Here is a 17,588-nt window from a genome sequence, read left to right on the forward strand (position 1 = left end):
TATGGGAGGGGGGGTTGGTAGTAGATAATCTTTAAGGTCCCTTCCGACTGAAACCATTCTGTGGTTCTTCGATTGTTTTTCAGCCAATCTGTTCATTCTTTGTTGATCCTACACCACCATAGTTGTTCTGCGTGGTGCGTACAAACTTGTTAGGTGTTGCTGGAAGTTTGCGCCATGATGGGTGACCTCTGCTCTCCTGTTGCGTGTCCCTCAACTATGGCCCCGCTTGTCTTGGGCTGCGTGCGCCTTCTTAGCACCACTTTTGACTGAGGCCCGTGGAAATTGCTAGACTTCAATAGCCCATAAATGAGCATTAGTTCTGGTTCCTGAGGGTTCCCAAGAGGTAAACTGCCAAATCTTTCAGTGATACCCAGGGCTGAGGAAGGAGCACCAGCAGACCGGCAGTTATCTTGAGCCAGGACAGAGGGCTGCACTGGGAAGAGTGGATGGTCCCTTGGGTTGTAGGTGCCCTTTTTCTTTCAGAGCCTTCCCCAGTGGTGTGCTGCTCTCTGTGTGTAGCACATCTAATGGAAAGCAGATGCAAAGTCCTGCACTTGCCCTTGCTCTTACATCCCTGAACTGACCTCCTGTGCTCTGCCTGTCCCCGTAGAAACATTGTGAGAATTGAGGTGATGACGGAAATTGTCACCAAAGTTAAAATGGTGTTTAAAATAACACAAATTATCTTTCTGTATCTAACTGAAGACACGAGCTCTCTGACTAAACAAGCTGAAGCAACTGGTGCTACAGACTGGAAAAAAAAATTGACTGCAGAGCAGTTCTATGTCACAAGAGAAAAAGGAACCGAACCGGTAAGCAAAAGCACTAACGCAGTCCAAGGTTAAGCCACCTCCTCTGCCTGCTGTGAAGAGGAAGAACGGCGTTGGGGAGCTGTCGCCGCTCAGTTGCTTCACAGGTTTTCCCCTGACTCCCTGTGGGTGAAAGTTAGACTCAACATACTGAACAGGGTGGATTTAGTTCCGACCCAGACTGGTTTGCAGATGAAAACACATTCTGCATTCTTTTCATATTTCGTCCTTTTCTCCTGGGATACTTTACTGCCACCTCAGCCATCTGTGTGGCAGCAGCGGAGGCCCCTCCTGAGGGGAGGGAGAAGATCATATCTTTGTCCTGTAGCCTCCTTTTTTTGACCACATGTAGGTTAGCCATGGAAATATTATACATAGCACTCCATCCAGGAGCCAGCTTATCCCTCGTGTGCCAGATCACCCACCCACCTTGTCCCCGCACTTTCCTTCCTTCTGTGATGGAGGCCGTGTAGCGCTGTGGGTGGTGCACCGGTGTCCCTAGCCCAGAAAGCCAGGGCAATTAAATCATGTGAACCATCCCCAAATCCTTATCTGTAAAATAAGAATCCCGATTCCAGACCATGCAGGGAGGAGGAGAGTCCCTTTGTAGAGGCACTTTGAAGTTGGGGCACTCCATAGCAGAGCCCTGGTCTTTGGGTTCCTGCACATTTCACAAGTTCCTCAGAGGTCACGACTCTGGCCCTGGTACCTGGATGATTTATGCATCTGACTGGTCTCATAGTTTCTGGGGGCAGGGGGGAGTCTTCACTATTAATCCAAAGGCATCCTCCCCTTCATTTCTTTAGGCTGCTAATGTTTGTTCTTCAAAGCCCTCCTGTGAAGCCTTCTTTTTATGGTTTTTCTCCTGTTTTGAATCTGATTCTTACATGCTTGTTCCAGATGGTGACCTGCACTATTAACTTGTCTTTTTTTCTTCCTTTTTTAAAAGCCATATAGTGGGATCTATCTGAATAACACAGAACCAGGAATATACTACTGCGTGTGCTGCAATGCCCCACTGTTCAGGTAACACCCTTCTGATTTTCCTCCTTAACTGTGGCAGGAGGGGTAGTGTCTTTTCATGAGAGGAATGGAAAGTATAGGTCAGAGGAAAAATCCTTTGTCACCAGAGTGCCATGTATAAGATTTCTGGGATACCTCTGGTGATCATGGTACACGGTATGCCCTTTTCTCGAGCATATGAGGGTCTCCAGTGGCCAGCAGACAGTAGTTGCTGTATTAGGGTCTGCCTTTTTCTCCTGTCACACACACTGTCCCTTTTGGCTGATAGTAGTTACCTGTCTAAGTGGTCCCTAGGCCACAAGCTGCAACAGAATAAGAGTATTTAGGCGTGAGTATGTGTATGTATGTTTGCTCTGCTCTTGTGCTCCTCCATAGTCATCTCATGCACTCATGCTACTGCGCTACAGAGACCTTTGGCCTGCCTTAGTCTGGCTGCTGTTTTGTTCCTACTGCTGGGTCCCTCGTAGTGGAGCCGAGAACTCCTCTTCAACCCCACCCTCTTCTTGTTCCCTAAATTGAATTCCACTATTTTTGCCTTTTTGGTTCCATCTACTTTTTAAAACCTGTCTGCAAACAACTGCACCATCAACCTCTGTGCTCTTTGCAGTACTATGTATTTTGCAACTTCATTAAAGTCCAAGTAAAGAAAACAGAGTGCCTCAGAGTAGGATGTGCAGAGTGTTCTGTTCTCTCCAAGTGAACCAGAAAAGACACTTCCTCGTGTTTTTTATCTAGAAAATAGCCTGTACTTATTCCCAGCTGAGAGCTCAATAGAATACAGCTGATATGCTCATTTTTTATGAAGACTTTAAAGGATGCATCACAGATCAGGACTTCAGATGGGAAGCTGAGGAAGAAGAGATCTGAGTAGTAAGAAGGGGCGGGGGGGAATGTGACTGCTGTATTAAAAGTAAACCTAAGGTAAGCAATTAAATGGTAAAATTGGAGGCTGATAGTTGTGAATAGTTTCCTTTAGCCAAGTACAGAAAACTATTGTTACGCAAACAAACGTTTGCTTAAATGTGTCTTTTTCTGTAGAGGTTTGCTAATATATAAATAGGGGTTTGCTAATATATATTTCAGAAGCTAGTGCAGTAATGCAGAATATTCTGAAAACAAATATGAAACCTAAAAATATCTCTGGAAAATTCAGATAAATTAGAGGAATTTTAGATTACTAAGCTGTGGAAGAATTCCTTCGAATGTTCCTTCAATTTAGGCATCCTTTATATTAGACAATAGATACTGCCAGGCCAACGTGAAGAAACATGAGCACTGGAGGGAATTGCTTCTGCTGCTAAATTGATAACAAAACAACAATATAACCAAAGAGTCATGCTGCCTTTTGCAGTATCTAGTTCTCAGAGAACATAGGTACTTTTGTTTAAAGCATAAAATAATGCTGAGTCTTACAGACTGACATGGGAAGCCAAACAAACAAAAACCCCAACAACAACAACAAACTTGCAGAAAAACACCTTTTTAGAAAATTGAAAATTATTAAATGTGCAAAATTATCTGAAAATGCCTTTTCTGTGAATGCATTTTGTTGTAGAGGACACTAACAATGAGGGGGGAAATGGTATTTGATCAGAGATTCATTCAACATGTTTATTTCGTAGTGCATTAAAAATGTCTTTTCTTTTTCAAATGCATTAGATCATTAGTTAGAGGTAACCATTAAGCATTTCCTCCTTTTTTTCAAAGTATACATGTGTGTAGATGTTTATGCCAAAATTTATTACCTTCTGCTACCAAATATTAATTTGAAAGAGTTTGAAAATACATGGAACAAACTCCTAACCTTTATAGATAGCAAACTGTGGTGCTTAAATGAAATCTCAGACCTTCAGCTAACCATAAACCTACAGCTGAGATTCATACAGCAAAAAGCACTTTTTAGAATTATCTGGATTCCATCCAGGACGACTGAAATAGGGATCAAAGTAAATGACATGTGCTGGAGGAATGGTGTGCTGAAGGATAATCTAATGCATATGTTTAGGGAAAGTCCATTTATCCATAAATTAAGTGGTGAAATACTTCAAAGGACAATTATGATCTTGAACAGCAATATTTGGGGTACTAAAATGTTTCTATTAGGGAATCTAAGTGATATTACTGTTAGTAAAACCACACAGAGACCATTTCTATTAAGATCTAGTATAACAGCTCAAAAGATTGATCCTCTAGCAGTGGAAAACATCTACAGTAAACTTAAGAATTGTGAGCAGCCGGTAAGGGACAGAGCCAGTTAGGGTCGGATGCAAAACCCACACAGCATTAAAGATCTTCCTTCACTCTACAGGATTTCAGAGAGGAACCTCCTACCTCTGTGTGAATAAGTGAAAGGATAGCTGTGTAAAAAAATTAAGGAGTTCTGATTGAAATCATTTCAAAATAAACAGCACAGGTATATGTCAGGGGAACTCAGAAGCCATGTATGGACATTGTGTTTCCCCAGGTTATCCTCTGGGACTCTGTGGCTGGTAGGCACAGTGTTTGTGGGTTTGTGGCAGTGAAGGCAGAGATCCCTCTTTGGCTGGAAAGAAATAATCCTGGAGCCCTAAATACCTTCTTGTACAAACACAGAGTCTGCAGGCTGCATTTGATTCGGAGCAGCCTGCTGTATCCTATTTCCCTTCAATTTTATGAAGGGGAGGAGATGGGAGAGCATTTCTCATGAGTCTTCATGGATTGATGTAAGAGACTGAGCGACAGCCCGCACAAAAACTAACCTTTGGTCATTCCACGTTTACAAATCTGCTTCTATTTCCAGAGGCACATTGCTCAAAGACAGCCCTGTAAGTTAATTATAAAACACGTGCTGAAGCATGCACTGCTCTTCTCTTTCTAAAAGGCACTGGAAGATTTTTCTTCACTGTATTAATATCCCACCAAAACATACGTGATATATACTAGATATTTTGCTTTAAATGCTGCATTGACTAATGGACTAATCCCCTTCATCACAGAAAAGCTGCTGCTGGTGGTGTCTCCATCTACCACTAGATGCCAGTAAGAGCATTGGGTTTGCGAAACTGGGTTAAAACACGGGGAATCGGGAGGAAAGAGTTGTGGTGGGTCTCCAGACCACTTATCCCAGTGATACATGAGCGTGTCTTCATCTCTAACTCACGCTACGTCACTCTTCACTAGGAGAAAGTACTTATTGCTATCAAAGCTTGCACAACTTTAAGTAGGAGCGATTATCTCATTTCTATATGCTAAATCCCAAAAATATTTTCTGATCATACGTTCCAATATGCTCCAGGTTTTAATGTGCAGCTAAACAGGGTTGGTAATCCTGGATGTTGGCAGGAGGCACCCACAAGTGGATAGTCTGTAGTACTGTTTCTGATGACTGCAGTTATCCCTTGGGAAAAGCGGATCTTGGTGCTGTGAGGATTTGTCAATGGTTGATTGATTGATGGTTTGAACAAGGCTCTATTTGATTTTCCAAACCAGAAAACCAGTCATTTTCCATACGTTGTTTCTTCTTGTAAACTCTCTGAGGTTGTTCTGTAGCGGGCCTGGCTTCAAACTACAGCTTTGCAGGTGTAATTCAGCTAAATGATGTGCTCAATCGTTGGAAAAACGCCTCAGTGTAACAGAAACAGTGAAGCTAAAGCTTCTGTGGTGGGCTAATCAAGAATTCCCCTGGAAAAGAGATTCCAGCATAGTTTGATGCCAGTGAGAAAACTTCTACTGTGCCTAGTGTTATTAATAGTAGTACAAGACAGGGATAAGGAAAAAAGTCAACATACTTATTACGAAGGCTGCTCCCAAAGTAATGCCTCCTATTTACTTCCGTGGAAACTACAACAGATACACACAGCACAGAAACACTGTTCAATAGAGCAAATTCTCAGCTACAAAATGCTGTCTTTCGACGCAGACCCCACCATGGGCTGTGCATTTTCCCCAGTGATGAACAAGAGCCTGTGTGCTGCACTCCTAACGATCTGCACCAACAGAGAGGACCCACCATCACTGTCGCCACTGCTGGAACGCGCCACCCACCCCCTCGCTGTGCTGACACTGTTTGGTGCCCATAAACGTTCAGCAAGTGTTGATGGATGTTAGTGGGTGCAAATTTTTCCACATGGAGGAATTCAATTACAGACCTTTGCTTCATACGCACTGTCATGTCAGACCCCATGTTGTCAGACGGCCCCTCTGCTGCCATCTGTCACACGGCAACAAAATTTAACAGAATATTGGCAGGAAGGTTCAACCTCTGTTGCCGTACCACCAATATCCACCTCTGACGTCGAGGCATTGCTTTCAGAGCAGCCATTGTAAAATCAGATTTTCCTGTAACATTTCTGTTATAAATTAACAAGAAGATCTGGTTTCTGCTGCAGCTCGGAAAAGAAGTACAGTTCTGGGACTGGATGGCCATCATTTTCTGAAGCTTATGGTACTTGTGGCAGAGATGAAAGTAATACCAATATCATGAGACGACCAGATAACTCACTGGGATCAATTAGAACTGAAGTGGTCTGCAAACAGGTACGTTTATGTCAGAAGTGATACCTGAAGACCCAAATCTTAAGCAATAATTTTTCTTTGTGCCCATGAAATAATCTACCTAAATACAGCAGTGAGAATTATGCTGTCGCTGGAACCATTCTGTCTCACTTCTTGGTATGAAACACGTGAGTTCAAAGAATGAAATATAGGCAGTCAGTTTGAGGTGAAGAAAATGATGTGACTGGGAAGGGTAGTTGTGTACGTATAGCCAAGGGCTGGAGTTTAGACATAAAATTTATTCAGAGGACCTCAGGTGAACTGCAGGATGTGACAACAGACAGAAGAAGGGACTCTGAGATTTAGTCCATGCGTTTGCCCCATCACAGAGGCACTTTTTTCTAATTCAGTCCTGCTAAATATTTGCTGAAGCTGTTCTTTAAATACTCGGTGGTGGAGACTCCACAGCCTTGCTAGCTGATGAGCTGTAACCTTCCTGTCTCTGACTGCTGGTTAGACACGGGAGAAGACACTGAGTTTGCTCTGCAGCAGTTGAAGCTTATTACTATTTGCCGTGCCCAGCAGTGGTGGTGCCCCACATGTTCAAAGCTATCTTCCATGAGTTCTCTTACGTCACAGAAGCCACTCTTCCATTTGGCAGCTTTTTGACTCCCTCAGTCTTCTCTTTTCTAGACTGGAAAGGATCCATTCCTTTAACCCTTCTGTTTTATGCAGTGGTTTTTAGAGTGCTGATTGTTTTGTGGTTGTTTTGCACTCCTGCCAATCAATCCTTTTCCTTCTTGCAGTACAGCGCAAAGCTGGACATAGTGCTGAAGCTGGGCCTAGCCTGCATCAGAGATTAGTGGCTGGTTAGGTGCATTACAGCTAGTGCTCCTGTCCTCACACCTTTACTTTTCCACAGCCCATGACCCATACTTGTTTTGGGACCTGCTGTAATACCCAGGTCATTTTCTAAAGAACTACCACCCCTAACCATTTCCTTACAACCCTGAGTCTGTGCTATTTATTAGTTTTGTTAGGGTATACAAGTATGCAACTGGGTTTAATGAATTGCACCTTGGCTGCCTTTTTTATTTTTCCTGTCTGTTTTTCTGAACTGCTAAGATTGCTAATGCTGTCCTACAGTGCACTTGCAGCCCCTTCCAGCAGGATTAGGTATTACCCTTACGCTGCAGTCCATTTTCGCGGTAGAGTTCATGTTTGCAGTGATAACCAGCAATCACCTTTCAAGAACCCCAGCTGAAGACAGCCTTCCAGTTTTGTAATGAGCCTCTGACAGCTGTTCTGGATAGCTATAGTGAATTCATCACACGAGTTTCTTAATTCAGGATAGCACAGTAGGTACCAGAATAATGTTGGTCCATCATTGCAAAGGTAATAATGGTATGTAATTTCTCTTGCAGTGTGACGCCCATCTAGGCCATGTGTTTGATGATGGTCCCACACCTTCTGGGCAGAGGTTCTGTATCAACAGTGTTTCATTAAACTTCAAACGAGGCTGTGGCCAGTGAGAAGTTGATCTCCATGACTTTCAGAACATCCTTTCACTGCTCGTATGACAGGCTTGTGAAAAACCCTCACACTTTTACTATAGAACTCAAATTTTAGTACTTATGCCATTGCAGCTTTGCTTTCCAGCTAGTATCAGTGTTGATAAAATAATGTATTTTTGTGATAACCCTTTGGCAGTCTGCCTTTTCTTGGTTAGTGTTGATCTGCTTATTATATGTTTTTTAATTAAAAAAGAACAACTGTACAGTAGTTCACATTCATAACTACCATCATTAACTGTCGAGAAGCTGCTGAAATGAAGTGCTCTCCTGAACCTGACTGCCTGTACTGAGCAGTAGCTGTGGCACCCAGGGATACAAGTCATGCCAGAGCTTTTGCGTCTGTAAACTCTCATATCCTTCTAAATGGAAGCAAAAATAATATGAATCTCCAATTAAAGTTTTGAGGTTTTTTTTTTTCCCCGTGATGTGGGAGACCTTTATCCAAGTGCAGTGATTTTTCCATGAACCCATAAAAGCAAAGTCCTGAAGAAGGGCCTAATTAAAACTATCCCAGGCAATGGAACCAGTGGGGAGACTTTTAAATCAGTGAGTTGGATTCTGTGCCCAATAGCAGAACAGAAGTAGAGTTTGCTCCAGGAACTCCTTCTTACAGAAATAATATTATAAGAATGTAACTATCTGTGTAATATCTGCAGGTTTCTGTTATCACTTGTCTATTTCAGAATCTGAAAATAAAAATGAATGTGAAATTTACTGTATTTTGAGGGAAAAAACAACATCAAAAAACATGTTCAGTAAAGTGATGCTTTTGCTGAAAGCATGTCTTGTCTGTTCTTCCTTGTACAAGTTTGTAAATACTTCTGTATTCTCCCAAGCATTGTCACCATGGTTTGTGGTAACAGGAAAATAAATTGTATGTTTGTTAAACAGAGCTTTCCTGCTTTCAGATTTTTTTGCAGAGAAAATAATCTCTGAGTCAGAACATCAGCTTCAAACTAAACTGGCTGGGTTTAAATGCTTCCCTGCTGTTAGTTACTAGGCAACATCTCATTTGGCTTTACCTCTAACAGGCTGTTTTCATTCTCCCCACTTTTAGTTGCCTCAGTAATAAAAAGGGTGTGTTCGTTTGCTGCTGTAATCTTGAAACTGTTTAATGACTTCAGAAAATGGACATCAGTTGCACTGCATTCACTTTTGCTCCTTCTCTCTTCGAGCTCTGCAGTTTTTCATTCTCCTGTACTTTCTACAGGAGAACTCTTAAAAACATCGTATGAAGACAGTGATCACTACAGCCAGGCTAAACCAGGATGGCACAAAGGCCACCAGAGGTACGAAGCAGCATGAATGAAGCAGACACTTGCTGCTACTGGTTTTATGTAGTGTCACAAATGGTCATGGTCACATTGTCATCAGAGGTGTCAGTTAATGGCACATGCTGCTTGCTGTGTCTGTGTTGCATTGCACTCTGCCATGCAAAGATGCCCTTGCATCACAATGGCTATCACATGTCTGCTCTGGGCAGGATGTACAAGCCCAGCCTGCTCACGTCTCTGCTCCCAGAGTCTTAACAGAAGTCACCATCCTCACATGCTCTGAATTCACGTACCCCACTATCCTGATACACTTTGATTCTCTGTTGGTTTGGGTTTTTTTTCTTAAAATCTGTTGCACAGCTGTTGGAGAGGGCGTTTGGCCCTTACGGGCATTTGTGAGTTAGGCAGCCCTCTTCCCTCCCCTCAGCTTTCCCATCAGAAGAGGGTTGTCTCAGAAAGGAGAGTGTCTAGATGTTCCCAGCTGGACTCCTGTGTTCAGCTAGCTGCTGGTGGAGACGCCAGCACATGCCTGAGCACAGTGGCTTTTGGCGGGGATACCAAACTGAAATGCTCCTCACTTCTCCAAAAGGCAGAAAGTGGGAAAAGAACCAGCAAAATACCTGTTTCTTGCTTGTCCCCACAGATACCAGGTCTCACTGACAACTTCTGTGGATGAGACTGTATGCCATACAAACAAAATAGATCATGGAGCTGTCAAAACAAGAATCCACACACAGACTTGTGTGCAAACCACACTCCGTTTAGTACCTTGGATGTACATGGTTGGTGGAGACCAGCTTGTGGGTGAATTGGCGAGTTAGTAGCTATTGCTGACAGAGGAAGCTTGCCTGAGCAGAGAACACGTTTATTTTGCACCTATAAACATAACTGTATCAACTGAACGTTTGGGCTAAGCAGCAGCTGGTGTCTCCTCGCTCACAGAACAGGATGACCTGAAGAAAGAGTCCTGTAACGCCCCAGTTTAGCTTGCGCAGTATTAAATACAGATACTTAATCATATGAATGGACCCATATCTTCAAGGACAGCACCTGACCTGCACTACACTGATACATTACCGAGCAAATAGCATAAAGCACAACTCTACTGCCCCAGAGAAACCAGACACTGAGCTAAGCCACCTTGTTCTGCTTATTCACATGAAAATGGGGAAAAGAGGGAGGTTTGGCTTTCATCTCGGGTGCAAAATCAGAGTAATGGCACATCACCCTTCAGTGTGGCTGCATATCCCACGGTTTGGAGTAGATATATGGAGAGGTGTTTGAATAAACTGTTCTTTACGCTTCAGTGTAAATCTGAAAGCGTTTAGATGTCTGTATATACCCATGTGTATGTATCAGAGGGGGAACACTGGAAATACTTCTGCTTTGCAAGCATGGCCAGTAATCAATTTGGAATAAAGTCCAGAATCGACAGAGGCTCTTATCACTGCCAGCCTTCCCCACTGAGGGCAGTTTGCACCTGGTCTGTTAAAACACAGCCATACAAATGAATGATGCAGGACCAAGCAGAGGAAAAGGGAGGGTGTAGGTAAGGGAGGAATGAGTGCAGGAAATGGGTATGAACTTCTGATGCCTTTTTTTTTTTTCAGTGACTGACTCACATTCTCTGCCGTGTCAGATGGCGGCTGGACCTGATTGCACAGCAACATCAAGCAGTGAGATGGGGATAAGGCAGAGGTTTCTTAACTGATGCAATTTTCTATTACATTATCACTTGTGAAAAATTGTATGGATCAAATGGGTTACTCCTCAGTAGTCCTTTACAAAGGGGCATTTGACAATCTTGGTTTATATTGCTTGTCTTACAGTGCAAGATGGGGGAGAAGAGACGTGTTCATTTGGGTGCAAGTTAATTATCTCTTGAGCTGAGCACTGCTCTCCTTAGGTTACCAATTAATTTTGAGGATGTGCCAAGATCTGCATGTATAAAACTGCAAGCTGTCTATGTCTATGTCCCTCTGCTGACAATTTGTTCTCTATATATCAGCTCAAACCTCGCTTTTTCACTTTTAAGATCTGTCACAGCTTGGTCCCGCCTTGTGTTTTGTCTCAGACATGTTGATGGTACTGCCGTGTGCTCTGCCAGTAATGTCTGCTTTTGTAAACTTGAAGTCAAGTTTTTCTTTGTGCTTTATCTATGTTTGTGCTTTGTCTTGGGCTGCCAAAACCAAAGAGTAGATCCACCTGAGACTCTGCAAAGCCACTTAGTTACCCTGCCTCTTTCTGGCCTCCTCCTTGAAATTTGCGTGTCTCAGTATGCACAGAGAGCACATCTAAGCAGCTGGTGTACTCTGACAGTCATGCCAGCCATAATGATGCTACTGTTACCTTGTGCTTCACGCATCTGTCAGGGGATCCATGTGACATTTCCCATCATGTATTTGAGCTTATCTCCCATGATGATGCATTTACATGAACTAATGTTATGTCTGTAAACAGAGCTGTTGACATGTATGGTCTCTTCCCTGTGTAATGGAAAGTGCTGGACATTCAGGACCTCCGACCGTAAGCTCTTCGGGGCAGTGAACTTCATTATCTTCTGTGTCTGTGGTACCAAACACACCAGGACAGATCCCAGTCCCAAGGTGTTATAAGATCATGATTAATAAAGACCGATAATAATGGAATACGCTATTAAAGAATATTGTAGACTACAAGAATTTCCCCGTGTATCTGCACTGACTTTTTTCCACCATCGCGAATAAAGAGCAGTTGCTTCTCTGAGCTGAATGTACTCTGCCAGGCAACTGCAGATTTATGTTCCATCCTTCTCATCCAAGTTTTTCAACCCATTTTGTTTTTAAATAACCTTTTTATAAATCTTAATTGAGGCTTCTACGTAATTCTTAAGAGATTTTAACATCTTAAATAAACTATTTAAAGAATTTCTTAGTCTTTGCAGCATGACTACAAGGCAAGTAATTATTCTCAATTTTACTGAGGGAAGACTTGATGTAAAGAATTTAATTGACTTGCTCAGAACTACAAATTAAATTTGCAGCCAAGCCGGAGTTAGACTCTGCATGGCTCCTAACAGCATCCAGATTTTCAGACCCTGCATTTTCTAGAACTTGTTTGGGTACTTGGTTGTTTGGGGGCGGGGTGTGAATTATCCAAAGAGAAGAGGTAAGATTAGCATGTGTTTTTCCAGCTATGGAATCAAAATCAAAGCTAAGCCAAGTTACTAGGGTAACTTCAGCACATAAAGAGCAATACCTGACCTCTTTCTCAGACCAAAGGTAGTACAGTCTTGGTCAGGAACTCTGGCTTGCTGTGTATTGCCACGTAGTCTAAAAGGAACCAATGTTCTTCATGTTCCAACACAGCTTTAGGTAGAAATGACTTTGCTTCGAGGCAGCATGGCTTTTTAGTGACCATAGAGAGAAGATAGGAAAGAAGGAGCAGGTTACTCTTGTATTACCAGCAGCTTCATACTCCTTTTACCAGAAATCATAATACTCATTATTTTAGCCATGTGTCCACAGAACTGTAGTGATGCTCTTTTCTGTTGCACCACACTGCAAATCATTTGGATTCTTTTTTAAGTTTGTTGACAATCTAGTTTGATTCTGGTCAGAACAAGAGAAGAAGAGAGACTTTTCTCAGAGCAAAACCAGCATTTTTCCACCCCAGAACATCTCCAGTATGAGGTGGTTCAGGAGGCAGCCTGAATGAGAAGGAACTGAAGAAGTCTCAGTCTGGGATTTGCTTTCCTCTAGTTTTAAACAAGATGGTGAGGACTTAGCTGGTACACATAAGTTGTTGGGTTTTTGGTTTGTTTTTTTTTTCCGGTCTTCAATCTTGGACCTATTGTGCAGAAGGAATGAGTCCCGTCACCGCACAACTGAACTGCCTCCTCTTCGACGACTTATCACACTTATCACACTGACTAGTGAAGTATTTTAAACCATACTCCCGGGCCTGTCCTACCTCCTGCAATACCCAAGTGATGAGCTGCAGTAACAAAACCCTCGCAGCCTGTCGTGTCATGCTCAGCACCCCATCAACCTCACAGATTTTTCAGCTCTTTACAGATAAAGGATACCTAGCTCCAGCCCTGCAGGGTAGTGGTCACGTGTCACAGAATAGGAAGCTGAGGGAAGCTGTGAGAAGCCACTCACCCACAGTCCCCTAGGGCAGGACAGGGAAATCTGATAACAGAAAAGGTTCCCAAAAGCTCTCTGAGTGTGAGCTGCTGCCAAAGTTCACAAAGGCAAAGTAGTTTAAAAGCAATGCTCTTTATTGAAGAAGTGCCCAGATTTTTTTCAAGACTAAAAGAATTTGTCTCAAGGCAGGTGCGTCCATGGGGACTGGTTTTAGTAACACTAAGGAATGTGTGGGGAAGGGATTGGCAGCTTGCCATGGGGCAGAAGAAAAAGCAATTCATGCCCATTGTTGCACTCCCTTTTACTGTCTTCTCTTTTGTTGCTTTTTGTTGTGTTTATTTTTTCCTTTGCTCGATGGTATCCTTCCTCTCTCCTCCTCAGAAATCCCTCTGCCATATCCCCTGGGCTCTGGCTTTCTTGACTGCGCTCACCCTCACCTTGTGCCTGAACCCTCCTAGTTCCATGCCGTCAGTCTGCTTCCCTTGGTGCCAGAAAGATGACAAAACACAAAGGCCTTCACGCCCATCTGAGTCAGCAGCTACCTGCGCATGCCAGAGGTGACCATGGGGATCTGCCCTGTAGGCGCCAGGGAAGTTGGCAGGGCTGTGCTTGGCAGAGCAGGCATCAGCTGTACTCATCCAACTCACCCCCTTTGGGCACAGAGTTTGACAATACTTACAAAGTGACTTCCAGAAAATCTTGTCAGGGACAGAGGAGCTGCCACAGAACTCAGGAAAAAGAAAACTAAAAAGTTATCAGGGATGCTCAAGTAGCCCACTTAGTTCTGAAAACAAAGACCGTGCTGCCCTGACACAGTACTGATGTATGGGATGTAAAAACCTGGACCACAGCCAGGCCATCTTTTCTCGGGTGTCATTTTTGGAAGATCAGAGGATGGATCCAGATATTTTATGACAGGAGGAAGGAAGAGGAAAGGATAGCAAAGTATTTTGCACAACTGTTAGGAAAGATGCAAAGGCAACACAGAGAAAGGTGCTGGAGTCAAAGAGACACGATGAGAATTCCTGTTTTCCTCTCCAGCACTGAAGGATGAGGACACAGCTGGTGGACTGAAAGCATGTAGACCATGGCAGCTGAAGAGCTGACTGTGAGCTCTCAGGAATGGGGGAGCGGAGATCAATCCTCCCTGGTGTGACAGTCTTTTGGGGACGGCGCTGACAGAGCCATGGGATGCCTATGCATTTTCTTGGATTTCTGAAGGAGAAAGCCTTGTGAAGGGCTAGGATCTGAGCAATGCTAGAAGCAGGTGTTTGTACTTGGGAAGTTCAGGAGATTGACCGCACTGTTAATCAGAATACCAGGTGCAAAATGAACCCTCACGCATTCACTGCCCCAGGAATGACCCTATTCCAAATCCAGAAAATGTTTCCTCCCTGTTTCAGGCTTTACATTACCTCTTAGTGCTGGGCCTCTCCTGAATGTGCTTGGGTATTCACGCTCAGGTCCATTACGAACAAAGGTCACTAAAACTTGTCATGTACAATATGTCTAGCTGGAGTTTCCTTAGGCCCCCAAAGAAGGAAAAAAAAGGCCTCCATGACACTTCTCCTTGGCAATAGCCCAAACAGCCTCTGCCTCTGGGCTTGGTCTGTAAGAAGGGCATTTTCCAAAACAGGATCACATGTAACTTTCTATGACCTTGTAGCCTTCGCTTTACTTTTATGAATGAATCTCTATTAAAAGCAGGGGGTAAATGTTTTTCCTTTGTTCCTCTTTCAGTTTACAAATTTGTCTTCTCCTATAGCCAGCTGTTAAAAGATTGGTTCTGCCCCTGCTTTCACCTTTCCTGTTTTATCAGCTGAGACGTCAAACTGAGGGCCTGACCACTTGGTGTTAAAGATCCATGGCTCTTTTTGTAAGGCAGTGGCCTGGCCAACTCTAGACTCTAAATACTGCCTTGTCTTACAGTTTGAGTTAGCCTCTCACATCCCAAATTGCAAGGCGCCGTTGCCTTGAGCAATGATCAGCTTCTCTGACCTAACTCAGGGGTGACAGCAGTTAAGGAACAGGTGAAAGAAACTGCGTATTTCTGACGTATGAGCACTGCTGAGACGCTCGATTTTTTTAGCTCTTGCAAACTGTTTGACATCCACAGATGAAATGGGCTGCAGAAATGCTTATGATGGCTTATTACTTTGGCCCTGTTGCTATTCCTATTTCTATAATCCCTGTGCCAATTTACCTTCTTTTTTGCAAGATTTCACTTTCTTGCACTATACTCAAGAATAGGCAGAAATTTCCAATAAAAAAACCACTGCCTAAAATGGAGATAGCAGATGAACTGCTCCACAGAGACACCGCAAGCTCCTCCGCCCTGCCCATGCCATGGTACTTTCCTAAGTCCATTAAGCACCTCTCCACAGATAACTACAGCTGATCAGAGGTGTTCAGCTGTGCTTGTGATGACTTCTCAGCCTGCGGCTACTACAGGAGTAGCTGCAGGGACCTGTCTGCTATCAGAACTGTTCTGGCTGGAGAAGGACAAGTGAGACTATTTGTTGGGACTATCTGGCAGCGGGGAGCATCTTGTGGGTGCTGTGGAGGTGTGATGCAGACAGGATGATGAGGTTGGGCTACTCCGCAGCAGAAAGACCTCATGGGGTGAGGTGAGGTATAGGGAGTGGGTGGGAATCTGAGGTGGAGGGTGTAGCATGAAAGAGGTGACATTCCATCTGAGAAAGTTAACAGGGTCCTGTTTGGGAATCCTGGTCTGTGGAGGTATGGCATATGGTTAGGTGGTTTTGGAAAAGGATGGACAGTGACTACTCAGAGTCACCTCAAAACACATCGGGGGTTTTTTTTTAAATCTTCTTCAATATTCCAGAATATTTTTACAAATCTCCCTCAGAACACAGAGCGTCTCAGATGGCTGCTCTGCAGTGACCTCTAGAGTACGTTTGCTTTCAAACCTGTTGCAACTTTAGATCACCTAAAAAACCAAGCTCCTCCCAAACAGATTATACAGACCTACTTTCTCTTCTAAGATTGGCTTGTGTCACTGCCAATCTCAAAGTCTTTCTCCACATAATGCCTTAGGTAGGGTATGTACGGAGAAGAGAGGCTTGTTATCTCCAGTTTGCTGGTGCGTCAAAGGAAGATGCAGATGGAAGCTTCACGTGGGTCTGATCCAATACTTTTTGAAGTCAATGAAAACCCTTCCCTCGACCTCTCATTCAGTTCCGCTCTCTCAGTAGCTCCTTATGCAAATCGTAGTCTGTTTTGTGTGTCTCTCCAACAAAATCAACATGTTTCTCCCAAGCATATCTCTTTGTGGAACCTGATAGCAAACCTTTCAAAATTCTTGGCATTCTCTTTTTCTGATGAAGCGTGACTTGAAAGCAGATGAGTGCTATCCAAAGGGAGGGAAGAAGCAAGCCCTGACCTACAAACCTGTTTGAGTACCAATTACCGGCAGCTATTATCACTCTGACTGCAGTAGGACTGCTCACCTGGGTAACAGACAGGGGGAACAGGCCTCAGATACGGACCTGCTGAAAATCAGACACAAGGCAAATGAATGCAGGCCACTTGACAGCAGAAGGTTGTCAGGAAGCCAAACTGCAAAAAGCTGGCCAAGCCTAAAACGAAACTGTCTGCATTTGCTGAAATAAATAAATAAATTAAATGGTGGGTGGAAGTAGAGTACAGAAGTCCTAGAAAGCTCAGGGTGAATCTGTTCAAAAACGAGACCAAAATTCAGAGTACGGGCTAAAACTAAAAGTGGACAGCCCTGCTTGCGATGAGTGGGATGCAGTCCTAACGCTTTGTGCCTGCTGAGATAGTTCTGACGTATTCGTGTGCCAACAGCCCCCCCGCTTAACAATTAAAAATCTGGGATACGGATTAAAGCGATAGCAGGTGGCAATCTAATTGCTATCAATCGTGCATCTGAACCTCTCATTTGTCATAGAGCTCAGCAACAGCTGGCTCTCAAGCCCTGGTGATCCTTACGCCTATTAGAGCAGGTTCAGAGAAGGTGTCAGTGTCGGGTCCTCCGCCGCGCCCTGCCGAGGACCAAGGGGGTGAGAGGGCTGCGCGGGTGTCGCGCTCCGCAGCAGCGGGATGAAGGCCGCGCCAGCCTAGCCCCCTTTTCGTTCTCTTCAGCGAAGACATTCACGGACTGCCGGCGACCAAGGGGGTGAGAGGGCGTCGCGGGTGTCGCGCTCCGCAGCAGTGGGATGAAGGCCGCGCCAGCCTAGCCCCCTTTTCGTTCTCTTCAGCGCAGCCATTCGCGGCCGGACCCGGCGTTCGTCACCTGGTACCATCTTCGGTCTTGACGCTGCATCA

The 17,588-nt window shown here is 44.0% G+C and overlaps 1 protein-coding gene across 1 annotated transcript; it reads left to right on the forward strand.

The window, feature by feature from the left end:
* Nucleotides 1-610: 610 nt before the first annotated feature.
* Nucleotides 611-7,833, forward strand: LOC104489890 (methionine-R-sulfoxide reductase B2, mitochondrial-like; the record flags this gene model as incomplete). The annotated part of the gene is made up of 4 exons (XM_010132100.1): nucleotides 611-812; nucleotides 1,759-1,835; nucleotides 6,200-6,347; nucleotides 7,730-7,833. Coding segments are annotated over 4 exons (531 nt in total), but the record flags the coding sequence as incomplete, so codon positions are not given.
* Nucleotides 7,834-17,588: the final 9,755 nt, after the last annotated feature.

The sequence above is a fragment of the Buceros rhinoceros genome, unplaced genomic scaffold (assembly GCF_000710305.1).
Source record: "Buceros rhinoceros silvestris isolate BGI_N320 unplaced genomic scaffold, ASM71030v1 scaffold19822, whole genome shotgun sequence".
Taxonomy (NCBI): Eukaryota; Metazoa; Chordata; class Aves; order Bucerotiformes; family Bucerotidae; genus Buceros; species Buceros rhinoceros.